The sequence below is a fragment of the Elephantulus edwardii genome, unplaced genomic scaffold, assembly GCF_000299155.1.
Source record: "Elephantulus edwardii isolate Elephantulus edwardi_28Jun2011 unplaced genomic scaffold, EleEdw1.0 scaffold00075, whole genome shotgun sequence".
Taxonomy (NCBI): Eukaryota; Metazoa; Chordata; class Mammalia; order Macroscelidea; family Macroscelididae; genus Elephantulus; species Elephantulus edwardii.
In genome coordinates this window covers 9006026-9020229 of record NW_006399825.1, presented here as the reverse complement: position 1 = coordinate 9020229, position 14204 = coordinate 9006026, and the positions used below count along the sequence as shown (strand labels likewise).

Below are 14204 nucleotides of genomic sequence, written 5' to 3'. Positions count from 1 at the left end.
TTGGAAGTTTTGACAACTCAGAGTGGAGCAGGTCTATAAGTGGCATTTCCCCAACAGCAGAATGTGCTAACTTTGCATCACATTTTGGTAATCTCACAATATTTCAAACATTTCATAACATATACTCATGAGACCATAGTAACTCAAAAACCCATTAGCTTCAAGTCAGTTCCAACTTATAAATTTCTGAGGCTATAAATCATAACGGAAACCTTCATCTTTCTTCCACAAAGCCATTGGTAGATTTGAACCATAGAGTTGAGGAATTTGAATTAGCAGTGGAATGATACATGGACGATGCCACCAGAGCTCCCTCTAACAGACTGTAATACATGTGAACATACTTTCATATGACTTCGCTGTCAACTAACGAACTCAGGAACTTCCAAGTAGTTGAAACAGGAAACCCGGAAGATAAACTAAAAAAGCTCAAAATGCCATTTTCTTCATAATCTTTGGCAGACTAATTATCCCAATGGAAAGTACATCTTTATACCATTGTATGAGGCTGGATATTAATGCTGTGAACATTCTTTTGAGGGAAGGTGTTTCAATCCTCCTTGGTATGAAGAGGTCTTTGTTGTTGTTAACTGTTGCGCGCCTTGCCTGTCTAGCAGGAAATAAGGACACAACACACTAGCGATTCCTTCTCACGGCAGTATACTCAGGAGTTAATTACAGTTAGAGAGAAAAACACATGGAGTCCTCCTCGACCCTTCCCGGTGCGGCTTATATCCCCTTCTCGGTACTCCGCCCATCAGTCTCATGTGTCATGCCTCCATTGGACCATTAACCCCACGTGAGATCAAGCCATTGACCAATAGAGACAGAGTGCCCAAATAAGGTCTTATTTGTGATTAAGGCAAACAAAGAGAAGCAGGAAATCAGCGCCATCTTGTAATGGCGACCGCACATGGCCTTCCACAGTTAACCTATATGATTCTATCAGTAAACCATTTACATCTGTTTCTTGATTCTCCCTTTAATAAGAGCAAAGTACAATACATTTTATTGAACATAATGTAGAGTACAGAGCTTTTATTGTTTTTCAGTACTTCTAGCAGGAATGAAAAAAGTAAATTAGTTACCAGGTGTTCTGTTAAGCTCTAAGGACTAAATGAGATACTTGGTTTATGAGAAATGTTTGTTAGAGCCCTTTGGTCTACTTTCAGCTTAGGGATTGCTGCTAGTTTCAGCCTCATTTTTATCCCTGCAGGTCAAAGCCACATTGTACTTTTTGGCTGTGCTGATTTCCTGACTACTACAGTAACAGTGATTGTTTTGTTGTCTTAGCTATCCATCCCTTCCCCCACCCGCTCCAGCTCTTCTACCTTAATCATGTCTTTGGTTACTTAAAATCAGGAATAGTGGTTGTTGTGTTGTTGTTATGTGCCATTGAGCCTCCTATGACTCGTAGTGACCCTATGTACAACAGCCCTAAACCCTGCTCTGTCCTGTGCCAATCTTATTGTCTCCGACATGTCTATTTTCATTTCCCCAGTGACTGAATCAATCCATCTCATTGAGGGACTTCTGATCCTGTGCTGTCCCTCCACCCTGCCAAGCACGACATCCCTCTCCAAAGACTGATCCTGCCTTGCAACATGTCCTAAGTCTGTCAGATGGGGCTTCAGAATCCTTGCCTCCAAGGAGCAGCCTGGCTTCACCGTCTCCAGGACAAACTTGTTTGTTTTCCTAGCAGTCCATGGTATATTCAATACTCTTCTCTAGCACCAGAGCTCAAAGGCATCAACTCTCTTTCTATCATCATCCGTAGTCATTGTCCAGCTCTCTTATGCATGGCAAGTGATTGCAAAGATCACTGCCTGAATCAGGCACACATTAGTCTCCAGATTGACCTCGTTGCTCTTCAGTACTTTGGAAAGGTCTCTGACAGCAGACTTTCCCAATGCAATTAGTCTTTTAATTTCCTGGTTGCTGGTACCAAGAGTATTTATTGTAGAGCCAAGCAAACTGAAGCTGTCAACAATCTCAATCTCTTCACCATCCATCATGATGCTGCCAATTGGCCTAGTGGAGAGAATCTTTGTTTTCTTGATGTTGAGTTTCAATCCATATTGAGGGCTTCAGTCCTTGTCTTCAGGTCCTCCCCAGTTTCAGCAAGTAGGGTTGTGTCATCTACATAACACAGATTGTTGATAAGTCTACCTCCAATCTTGATGCCACACTTCTCCTCATAGAGCCCAGCCTCCCGGATCATCTGTTCCACTATAGATTGAAAAAAATACGGAGATAGGACACATCCTTGATGCACACCCTTCCTAATTTTGAATCATGCAGTGTTGCCTTGCTCTGTTCGGACAACTGCTTCCTGGCAGAAGTATAGGTTTCGCATAAGCACAATCAAGTGTTCTGGAGTTCCCAGTCTTTCCAGAGTCGGCCACAGTTTGTTGTGATCCACACAAACTCTAAGGCATAGTGGTAAGAAATTAGGTCACTAGTATCAATTTAGGGAACTCTGGTGATGTAGTCCTTAGGAACTGCAAACCAAAAGTTGCACCTCTCTAGTGGTTAGAATCCACCAAGGGTGGTTCTGTCGGAGAAAAATGAAGTCTCCTCCACCGTGATTCACAGCCTTGGAAATGTTTAGGAGGGTCAGCTATGAATTGGTTCTGACTTGACAGCAATGAGTGGGTGAGTATCAATATGTTGACCTTAAAAATGGTGTAAATTCTATGGTTTTGCAGCTACTATGGGAGGCCTGGTGTAAGTAAGTAAGTAAAAGGTGTTGACCAAAAGGCTAGTGGTTTGAATCTACTAATTGTTCCAAGGGCACTCTCCTGCCTTATAGATTTATAGCTTCTGAAATTCAATCGAGGGTTATTATCATCATAGTCAAGGGAGCTCTGGTGGCCTAGTGGTAAGAAACTATGTTGCAACTTCAAAGGCATGCAGTTCAAATCCACCAGCTGCTCTACAGGAGAATGGACAATCTCTTCTCATGTTATTCACTGCCTGTGAAAACCCATAGGAGAGTCCACTATGGGTTGATTCGAATTTGACAACACACAATAATAACAACATCCTCACAGTCAGAATCAACTCTTAGGTAGAGTGGGTTTAAATTACTCTTTGGTCTTCTCCTCACCTTTATTCACACAGCAGTATCCAATTTTAAAGAGGTTTTTAACCTGATAACCATATGTGGAAAAGCATAGGTTATTTATAGGTTAACAGTGCTTTTAAAAGGGATTTTTGGGGGAAAAGGAAGGAGAAGTCTTCAGAAAAAATTTTAATCTATTTGTCTCAGAGTCCACAAATGACAGTACTACAAATTTTCAACAATAATGACATTTTCCAGAGTTAAAATTACATTCCAATCTGGGTGGGGGTGGGAAGTACTAGAAGATAAAGGATATTTTTCTTTGCATAATGAGGTAATTTCATTTTTAAATGCTGATTTCTAAATTGTACAGCCTTCGCAGCATAGATGTACAAATGTGAAACTATTTTTGGTAGAATGGGCAGAGAACTAAAGCTAACTTTAATGTTGAAAAGAATAGTATTTGAGAAGGTTAAGAGGAAAAAATTAAGGGCAAAAATTTGTACTTTATATCTTGAATCAGAGTAATATTATTATTTTAGTTGTAGACAACAGTGCTACTTCAGAATACATTAAAGAAACTTATGCATACTGTATTTGTACACAATTATGTGTCATTGATGGAACTGTGTTAGGTTAACATTAAAAAGTTGCGCTGTCAATTCAAAAGCTCGAGGTTTGGATCCACCAGCTGCTCTGTGGGACAAAGATGGACAGTTTACTCTCATGAGATTACTGCCCTGAAAATCCACTAGAGGATCAGTCAGCTAATGATTCCCACTGGATAGTATACAACAACAATGATATTATATAGAAGCTATGCAATGATCCCCTATGATCAGATAAACCAAATAGTTACAAGAGGATTAAGGATGGAATGAAATAAAGACCTGATCAGATGAGACTTTTGGGTGTAGCCTATGATACTTTTAATCTCACTAGAGGGGAGATTTCAATACTACTAAGAATGAAATCACCAGGAGGAGAGTGCATCCTCTTGAACTTGGATCTCTGCACTAGGAAGCTCCTTGACACTGGGGAAGTTCAGGACAAGTGGAGATCGAGCAAAGAAAATCTAGCCTACAGATGCTGAATCAAGGCTCTTTGCCCAGAAAAAAAAGAGGGCCTTTCCTTCAAGCTGGCACCATGAACTTGGACTTGTAGTCTCATAAATTCAAATACATTTCTGTTACAGACATAAACTTATGTTGTATCTGTTATGGGAGTACTAGATACTAACAGAATGTATAGTAAAGAGAAACCTAACCACATCAGAATATTTATGGTGGTTTTCTTCAACTAGTGGGAGAGTACAGGAGTTCACCAATTTTATGTTTCCTAAATCTTCTACAATATATCTCTATAATTTTCTACAATAAATAATATTTTCATAATGTAGTTTGGTTTTTAAAACAGCTATTTTAAGATAAAGAATAAGTTGTGTCTATAATGATATGATCTATTTATAAAACTGCACAGTTGTGTGCTAAATAAACAGCATATGAATTTTTTATTTTTCCAGACTCAGACAGAATTAATTCTTTCTTAAATTTTATTAGCATAAAGCATAGAAGAGCCTTTGATCCATTAAAAAAATGCTCTGTGCTGTTTTTAATAATATTGTTTTTATTGTTTTTCATATTAAAGATCTAAATTTACCTGATTTAGTTCAATTAATATTAATTGTGACTCAGGTGACAGTTTACACAGCAAATGAAGTTTATCTTTAATAATTTTTATGTAAGTCGTTCCATGTCATTGGTTGTCCTTTTTTACAGTATGTCAGTATTACCATTATTTCTAGTCTATTTTGTTTCCACTTAACTGGCTTCCTTTCCCCTCCTTGCCTTCTCACCTGCTTTGTTGTTGTTGGCTTTTTTTGGTTAATAACTATTTGGTCTCATACAGTTCACTGTATGAGAAAATACATTATTCATGGGTGTAAAAGGAACATGTACCATGTAGAAACAACAGAGTCCAACATCTATTCACTCCTTAAGGAGGAACAGTCCCCATCAACAACATCCACAGTATAAAATTGATTCCTAGAAAGTCAGACATGGTCCCCCAAACACATGCACCTATTCTTACTAATCACTAAGTCCAATGTTTATTGCAAAAGTTGTGAGATTTATTAGGAAAACAGGTTGTGAGGGGCAGGAAAAGGCAAAGGATATTACACAGTGAAAATCCATGTTTAGTCCACTAACACAAATAAAAGAAGCTTCTGGCTTCCTCAATCATCCAAGAAGTCGGCTATTTCATCAATCATTTTCTAGTAAGCAAAACCTTTAACTCTGGCTCTGTCTCCAGGGCTCCATTAGACTGTGGCTCCCTACAGTCTGGTTATGTTGGTCTCGAAGCTGTTGATGATGTTGAAGATGCTGAAAAACAGCTAACTATGTGTCTGCAATTGAAGCAGCTGGAGACCAGTCTCTGGGGTGGGGGTGGGGAGAGATGGTATTGCTAAGGCAATGGATAAGCCATGTTCAAAGTCTTATACCACAATGGTGACACTATTAATTTATAAAGAGCTCTGGTGGCCTAAGGGAGCTCTGGTAACCTACTGATAAAAAGCTGCACTGCAATCCCAAAAACATACAGTTCAAATTCACCAGCTGCTCCACCAGAGGACAATGGGGAATCTCCTCCAGGGTATTTTACAGACTTGGAAAACCTGCTGGGGGGTCAACTATGCGTTTCTGACTTGAAGATAATTAGAGTGATAGTGACTATAGATTTTATAAGTCAATCTACTATGTGGTTGAAGGCTGACTGCAAAACCAGCTTCAATTCCAAATTAAAATATTACTGTAAGGCAATAGTCTCAGAGGTTCCTCTAGTCCCATTTTTTAAGGTCTGGCCTTTTTAAGGAATTCAAATTGTGGCCTATGTTCTTGTGATTTTGTTCTTAGCAAATTTCTGAACTATTAAAATGAATGCAGATAAAAATCAGTGAAGAAATAATTTTTTAAAAATAGCTACAAAACAAATTGCTCACTATCCATCAAGAAGTTACTTGAATCATGCAATGAGTAGTAAAACTACTAAAATTTCAGTCATGAGTGAATGGAAAACTTACTTTGCTTATGATTAATAGTATTGTAATTATTTAAAAGTCCTTTGGGATAAGACATGTCTTTCATGCTTTAAGCTAGTAATATAACTACAAGCAAAATAAGCATATTAATTGATTCTCTATGTCCTATTTTCCTTGATCCCTATCCTTATTAATTTTCATATACTGTATGACTTATTGTCAAGTACTCAAAGGCCAAGACTCTCGAATGTCTGCCCTATTTTTACCTTGATCACTGCTTATCAGCCCTCAATTGCTTTCAGATTGGATTTTTCTCATAAGATCTTACAACTGTTTTACATATGGATTGTCTACTCGATCCTTCAACAGCCAATTTCCAACCATTGGTACCCCAATAACAAAGGAAGATTTGTATATACACATACCCATACCCACAGAATATGATGTTGCTGTTATGTGCCCTCAAGTATGACTCATAGTGACCTTATTAACACTGGCTCTGAACCCTTTTCTATCCTATGCTGTCCTTATCTCTGACATACTTTGGCCCACTGCTACAGTCACTGTGTCAATCCATCTTGTTGAGTGTCTTCCTCTCCTTCACTGAAAATGTGCCATTTTAGAAAAAAACATGGGGCTAGCAGCTCAGAATATATTTCACTTAGAGTCTTGGAGCTTAAATTATCCTATACATTATTTTTTCCAGAAATGAACATTACACTTATAGTGCACCTAATTAGATTCTATACTGACCAGTCATATGTAGGCCATAACTGGGTCATAATTCTTTAGAGTCAGTTATTTAACAATAAACATAAACACAACATAAAGTGCATCCATAACTGGAGTATGATTTTGAATCTAGAATTACAAATGAAATTCTGCAGTGTTAAAAATAAACTCACTCGCAAACTCCCATTTTTACTTCCTTTCCTTTCTATCTGCATTTGGCATACTTCCTTCTATTGTTGTTTTCAAGAAAATATATGGTTTTCTTAAAAAAAAAATTCACAGTGTGACAAAAATAATTACCCACCCAGACTAAGATGTAATGCCGCCAATAAAGTACTGACTAGACAATTTAACAGTGTCTGTAAGAAGCTGTAAGAAGTGGAGGAAGCTGTGTTGGACCCAAAGACAGTACCTCTCTGGTGGTTTGAAGCCATCACTGGCTCCATGGGAGAAAGATGGGCAATCTCATCCCAAAATCCTGCTGTAAAACATATGGGAAGAAATAGCTTTGAGCTGGTTTTGACTAGGAGGGGTAGCAATGAGTTTGAAGGCTGATCTTTTCCCTTTGCCATGAGTATGGAAGAAATCCACCACATACCTAGAGTCAGTTCTAACTCATGACAGCCCTTTACTGGGTTTCCAGCTCATCCGTACTAAAGACACTTAAAATATCCTTGAGACAGCCCTCATAATTTTTGCTTACTAGTGAGATGGAACATTATTCCAAGTTTATTATCTCCTCCTGTGAAAGTTTGTTCATATCTTTACTCATGCATCTCTTGGAAGCTTTTCTTATCAATTTAGACAAGCTCTTAATGTAATGTTGACATTACCCCTCTCATCATCCAGTCTGCAAATATTTCAACAAGTTTGTTTCCTTTCTTTTTCTTTCACTCTCTCTCTCTCTCTCTCTGTGTGTGTGTGTATCAGATTCTTTATCCTTCAGTTCTTTTTTTAATTTTTTTTCATGCTTCAGTTCTTAACTACAAGTTTGTATATTTAGTACATTAGCTAATACATAAAACATTTCTCAGTCCCCTCACCCCAAATAAGAATTAGTTAAGTGATATCATGCTGCTAAAGCAAACAAAGATATCTCGGAAGAAGAGAAGCCAGAGTGCTCCTTGGAGGCAAGGGTGGTGAGACTTCCTCTCACATACTTTGAGAATGTCCCCTGGAGAAAGACATCCACTTAGAAAAGTAGGTCACCAAAACCCTCAATGAGATGGATTCACACAGAGGGCAAGACTATTAATGTGGTGTAGGACTGGCAAGCTTTCAATCTGTTGTTCACAGAGTCCCTGTGAATTGGAATTGGCTTGATGGCAATTTTCAGAAAACTGAACAAACACCAATCCTAGTTTGTCACTCCAAAACAAAGTCACTATTCAAAACTGTTCAAAACTAATAGTCTAAATCATGAAATAAAAATATGGCCTGGAGAGGCAAAGAAATACCAAATACAAGGCAGAATACTAAAATAAATAAATAAAAAGTAAAAATTATGAAACTGAATAAAAATTATTAAAACTCAAATGATAGCCTCTCAGTTCACTCTCTTCTTTAGAGTCACTTCCAACTCATAGCAACCATCCATTGGATCTCTGAGATTATAAATCTTAAAGGCATCAGACTGTCCACGCTTCTCCCTCAGCATGCCTTGAGAATCTAAACCACCAGAAATGCAAAATCTTTCGGTGGCAGTGCAAGGCCCTACAGACTAGGTCAACTAAAGTCATAAAAAAAAATTAATACAATAAATAAAAATTATAGGAATTCTTTTTGTCTTTCCCTTTAATTGACTATGAGAAGTATACAAAGAATTTACTATCAGTATAAACAAAAAAAATATTAATACTATGTATAATAGAAGAAATTATTCCCACACATATATAAAATTTCATTTTTCAAAATATTAATTTTAGAGATCAAATTAAGAACAAGAATATAAAAAAAATGGCATAGAAGTAAAACTAAAACTAAAGGGAGAAAGCTAAGCATCCCATTAAAACTATCAATATATTAGTGTAATAATTAAAATGTATATCCTACTTTAAGAAAATGTGGTATTTAAAAATACGTATATATGTAATAAAATATTAATAGTTGTTTATATTGCAAAATGATACTTGATCTTTAAAGGGATTCACAGATCTTCTAAACCATTAATTTCCTTAATCGACCTAACAAGATCTTTATTTTTTTTTTTTGACCTAACAAGATCTTCAAAGATTTTAATATCTCTTTGAGACAGTGATCCAAGCTTCTTCCTTTGATGATGTTACCAGTTCATACTTTGTTTCAATAACTTGTCCCACCACAGAATGCAGGCTCAGTCTCCTTAACAATACAGACAGAAGTACTGTGGTCACCATATATGCAAACCTAGTCAGAAAGAAAATAAAATAGTTAGCAAAGATATTCTGCCAGTAACAGAAAAAAAAACCCTTTAATTTTATATGTGTGTGTGTGTGTGTGTATACACACACACATATATAAAATAGGTAATATATACAGTTATATAAATTCTATATATTAAAAATGTTGTTGTTGTTATGTGCCGTCGAGTCGTTTGCGACTCATAGCGACCCTATGCACAACAGCCCTAAACCCTGCTCTATCCTGCGCCAACTGCACTGCCTCTGACACACCCATCCCGATTACCCCAGTCACCGAATCAATCCATCTCATAGAGTGTCTTCCCCTCCTGTGCTGTCCCTCCACCCTCCCAAGCATGATGTCCCTCTCCAAGGACCCGTCCCTCCTGGCAACATGTCCAAAGTATGTCAGACGAAGCCCCAGAATCCTTGCCTCCAAGGAGTAGCTTGGTTTAACCCTCTCCAAGATGAATCTGTTTGTTTTCCTGGCAGTCCATGGTACATTCAGTACTCTTCTCCAGCACCACCACTCAAAAGCGTCCACTCACCTTCTGTCCTCCCTAGTCACTGTCCAATTCTCTGATGCATAACAAGCGATTGCAAATACCGTGGCCTGTATCAGGCGCACCTTAGTCTCCAGAGAGACACCGTTGCTCCTGAGTACTTTAGAGAGGTCCCTAACAGCAGACTTTCCCATCGCGATATGCTTTTTGATTTCCTGACTGCTGGTGTTATGATATTCTTATATAAATATATATAAAATTCTCATCAACGGTGACTGTCAAAACTAGGAAAGACATAGTCGGGCATATCATCTCACCTTAATTCTGGGCATTCCTGTGTGCCTGAAAATCCAAGCAAGGAGAACGTTTTCATTATTGATTCATCATCAAACCGGTCTGGATCAAACCTAAAAACAAGGTTTGAACTTAATTACTACATATCTTCACTGACATTTAACATATTAACACAGTATAGGATAAAGTTTAAAGCTACTGAAAAGAAGTTATCACAGTATATTAAAATGTAACTATATTTCTCCATATTTATTATTCCAAACATTAAAATGTAAAACAGCTCTGGATGTGTACTCTGTAGAGTTGTATTGCTAAGCCAAAGGCACTTCCACTCTGACAGTGGATCGCAGCTCTAAGCGAGAAAGCTAAGCAATTTCCTCCCAGTAGATTTATAGCCTTGGAAACTTGCTGGAGGCTCAGCTGTGAGTCCGTTCTCTGAAAACAGCAATGAAAGAGACTGAAACACAGGTCAATGTCACTGTTCTGATAAAAAACCCAAATAATGTAAAATCACCTGATGCAATATTTTTTATTTCAGTATTTAAAATATCTAATCCTCATATCTTTTCAATCTATATGTAGAACAGATTATCCAGGAGGTTGGGCTTTATGAGAAGTGTGGCATCAAGATTGGAGGTAGACTCAACAATCTGCATTATGCAGATGACACAACCCTGCTTACTGAAACTGAGGAGGACCTGAAGCACTTGCTGCAGGAAGTCAAGAACTGCAGTCTTCAATGTGGATTGAAGCTCAACATCAAGGAAACAAAGATTCTCACCACTGGGCCGATTGGCAGCATCACGATGGATGATGAAGAGACTGAGACTGTTGACAGCTTCAGTTTGCTTGGCTGTACAGTCAACACTTTTGGTACCAGCAGCCAGGAAATTAAGACATTGGGAAAGTCTGCTGTCAGAGACCTCTCCAAAGTACTGAAGAGCAATGATGTCAATCTGGAGACTAAAGTGTGCCTGATCCAGGCTGTGGTCTCTGCAACTACTTGCGATGCATCAGATAGCTGGGTACTGACTAGCGATGATAGAAGGAGTTGATGCCTTTGCACTTTGGTGCTACAGAAGAGTATTGAATATACCATGGACTGCTAGGAGAACAAACAAGTTCCTCCTGGAGAGGGTAAAGCCAGGTTTCTCCTTGGAGGCAAGGATTCTGAAGCTCTGTTTAACATAATTTGGACATGTTGCAAGGCAGGATCTGTCCTTGGAGAAGGATGTCATGCTTGGGAGGGTAGAGGGACAGTGCAGGAGAGGAAGACCCTCGATGAGATGGATTGATTCAGTCACAGGGGTAATAGGGATAGACTAGCAAGGGATAGAGCAGGGTTTAGGGTCACTGTACACAGGGTTGCTATGAGTCACAGGTGACTTGACAGCACAAAACAACAACAATCAGTATATAAGATATTTTACATAAATTTTATTGTTGTTGTGATGTGCTTTCTAGTTGCCAATGACTCAAGATTGAGTCATTTCTCATAAAGCCCAACTTCCCGGATAATCTGTTCTGCATATAAACTGAAAAGGTATGGAGATAGGACACATCTCTGGCGTACACCCTTCCCAATTTTGAACTATGCAGTGTTTCTTGCTCTGTTCTGATGACTGCCTCCTGGTACAAGTATAGGTTTTGAATAAGTAGAATCAAGTGTTCTGGGATTCCCATTTAGTGACATTTTCCTTCTTTAAACTGGAGGCTCCCAGTCATATTTATTAAGTACAAATCATTCAAATTTATTTGGCTTAGTGTGTAAGTGAGTGGGGAGGCCCTTCTCATGGCGTAGTGGTAAGATGCTGCACTTCAAAGCCATGTGGTTCCAATTCACCAGCTTTTCTGTGGGAGAAAGATGGAGAGTCTCCTTCTGTGTGATTTACTGCCTCTGAAAACCCACTGGAGGGTCTGCGATGAGTCAGTTCCGACTTGATGGCATACAACCAGATGTGGGTAAGGGGTTATGTTACCAAGGCAGCTGTTGCGAGGGAGAAAGAAGGGCAGTCTCCTCCATAGTGATTTACAGCCTCTAAAAACTTTCTGAAGGGTCAGCTATGAGTCATTCCAACTTGACAGCACTTAACAACAATAAAAACAAATTTATTTATTTATTAAAACCTTTTTAAAAATAAGGAGAATAGAAAAGTTTTAAAAAATTCTAGGTCATGGTGAGCTCTGGTGGCCTAGTGGCAAGAAGCTACACTGCAATCCCAGAGGTATGCAGTTTTAATTCACCAGATGCTCTGCTGAGGAAGAACAATCTCCTCATATACTAGTCAGATCCAATTTGACAGTACACGTACACACACACACACAAAAAAAAACAAATAAAATAAAATTTAAAAAATTCTAGGTCATATCATTCTATTTAAAGTCAAAAGGGAGATAAATACAATAAAAACAAACATACTTCCTCCTCATTAAGTATAAAAATTATTTTCAAACGCAAATGTTTTAAAAATATTTCAACAAACAGACACTGCCCTGGATGTGCTAAGTTGTGCCAAGAAATCTGGAGAACAGCCAGCTGGCCCACTGACTGGAAAAGATCGATATTTGTTGCCATTCCAAAGAAAGGTGACCCAACAGAGTGCGGAAATTATCGAACAATATCATTAATATGACATGCAAGCAAGATTCTGCTGAAAATGATCCAAAAAACATTTGGAACAATATGTCAACAGAGAACTGCCAGATGTGCAGACTAGATTTAGAAGAGGTCGTGGTACTAGGGATATTATAGCTAATGTTAGAGGGATCTTGGCAGAAAGCAAAGAATACCAGAAAAATGCCTATCTGTGCTTCATTGACTATGCAAAGGCTTTTGACTATATGGATCACAACAAGCTGTGGCTGACTCGGAGAAGAATAGGAATCCCAGAACATTTGATTGTGCTTATGCAAAACCTATCCTGGACCAAGAGGCAGTTGTCAGAACAGAGCAAGGAGACACTACATGGTTCAAAATCAAGAAGGGGGGTTGGCAGGGATGTATTCTGTTTCCATACCTTTTCAATCTCTATGGAGAACAGATCATCTGAGACGCTGGGCTATACGAAGAGGAATGTGGCATCAGGATTGTTGGAAGAGTCATCAAAAACCCAGATGATACAATCCTGCTTGCTGAAACTGAGGAGGACCTGAAGCTCTTGCTGCAGAAGGTTAAGGACTGCAGCTTCCTATATGGATTGAAGCTCAGCATCAAGAAAACAAAGATTATCACCACTGCGCCAATTGGCAGTATCAGTATGGATGGTGAAGAGATTGAGAGAGTTAACAGTTTTCATTTACTTGGCTCCACAATCAACACTCTTGGTAACAGCAGCCATGAAATCAAGAGGCAAATTGCATTGGGAAAGTCACCTGTGAGGGACCTCTCAAGAGTACTGAAGAGCAACGACATCAGGCCAGGGACTAAGGTGCGCCTGATCTGGGCTATAGTCTTTGCAATTATGTGCTATGCATCAGAGAGTTGGATAGTGAATAGGGATGATAGAAAGAGAATTGATGCCTTTGAGCTGTGGTGCTGGAGAAGAGTACTGAATATACCATGGACTGCTAGGAGAACAAACAGGTTTGTCCTGGAGAAAGTGAAGCCAGAATGGTCCTCGGAGTCAAGGATTGTGAAGCTTTGTCTGACATACTCTGGGCATGTTGCAAGGAGGGACTGGTCCTTGGAGAGGGACATCATGTTTAGCAGAGTGGAAGGGCGGCGAAGGAGAGGAAGACCTTTGATGAGATGGATCGATTCTGTGACTGGAGTGGTGGGGAAAAGTGCGTTTGAGATGGCTAGGTTGTTACAGGATAGAACGGTGTTTAAAGCTCTTATACATCCTCGGCCCCCTGCCCGGGGCGAGCCATCGCGGCCCTCTGCCCGGGGCAGGCTGCCCTTGGCCCTCTGCCTGGGGCGAGCCATCACGGCCCTCTGCCCGGGGCGAGCCGTCGTGGCCTTCTGCCCGGGGCGGGCTGCGCTTGGCCCCCGGCTCGGGGAGAACCGTCACGGCCCTCAGGGTGAGCTCCTCAGTCCCCAGATTGTGCCATCTGACCCCGGGGTAGGGAAGGAGAAGAAAAAAAAAAAAGAATGCCTAGGATATCCAGAGAATGTTACCTAGGCCACCTTCTGCCACCCCACCCCCCCAGTAAACCTGAAAGCAACACCCTCAAAGCCCTTCTATTTGTAACTC

The 14204-nt window shown here is 39.4% G+C and overlaps 1 protein-coding gene across 1 annotated transcript in view; it reads right to left on the bottom strand.

Annotated features, from left to right (window-relative positions):
- Nucleotides 1-8937: 8937 nt before the first annotated feature.
- Nucleotides 8938-14204, bottom strand: part of LOC102863097 (cytochrome P450 20A1-like) — a 55564-nt gene continuing 50297 nt past the window's right edge. The window contains exons 12-13 of the mRNA XM_006889096.1: nucleotides 10035-10124; nucleotides 8938-9221 (exon numbers count right to left, since the gene is read on the bottom strand). Coding sequence (XP_006889158.1) covers nucleotides 9071-9221; nucleotides 10035-10124 — 241 coding nt within the window. The 3' untranslated portion in view covers nucleotides 8938-9070. The remainder of the gene's footprint in view (nucleotides 9222-10034; nucleotides 10125-14204) is intronic.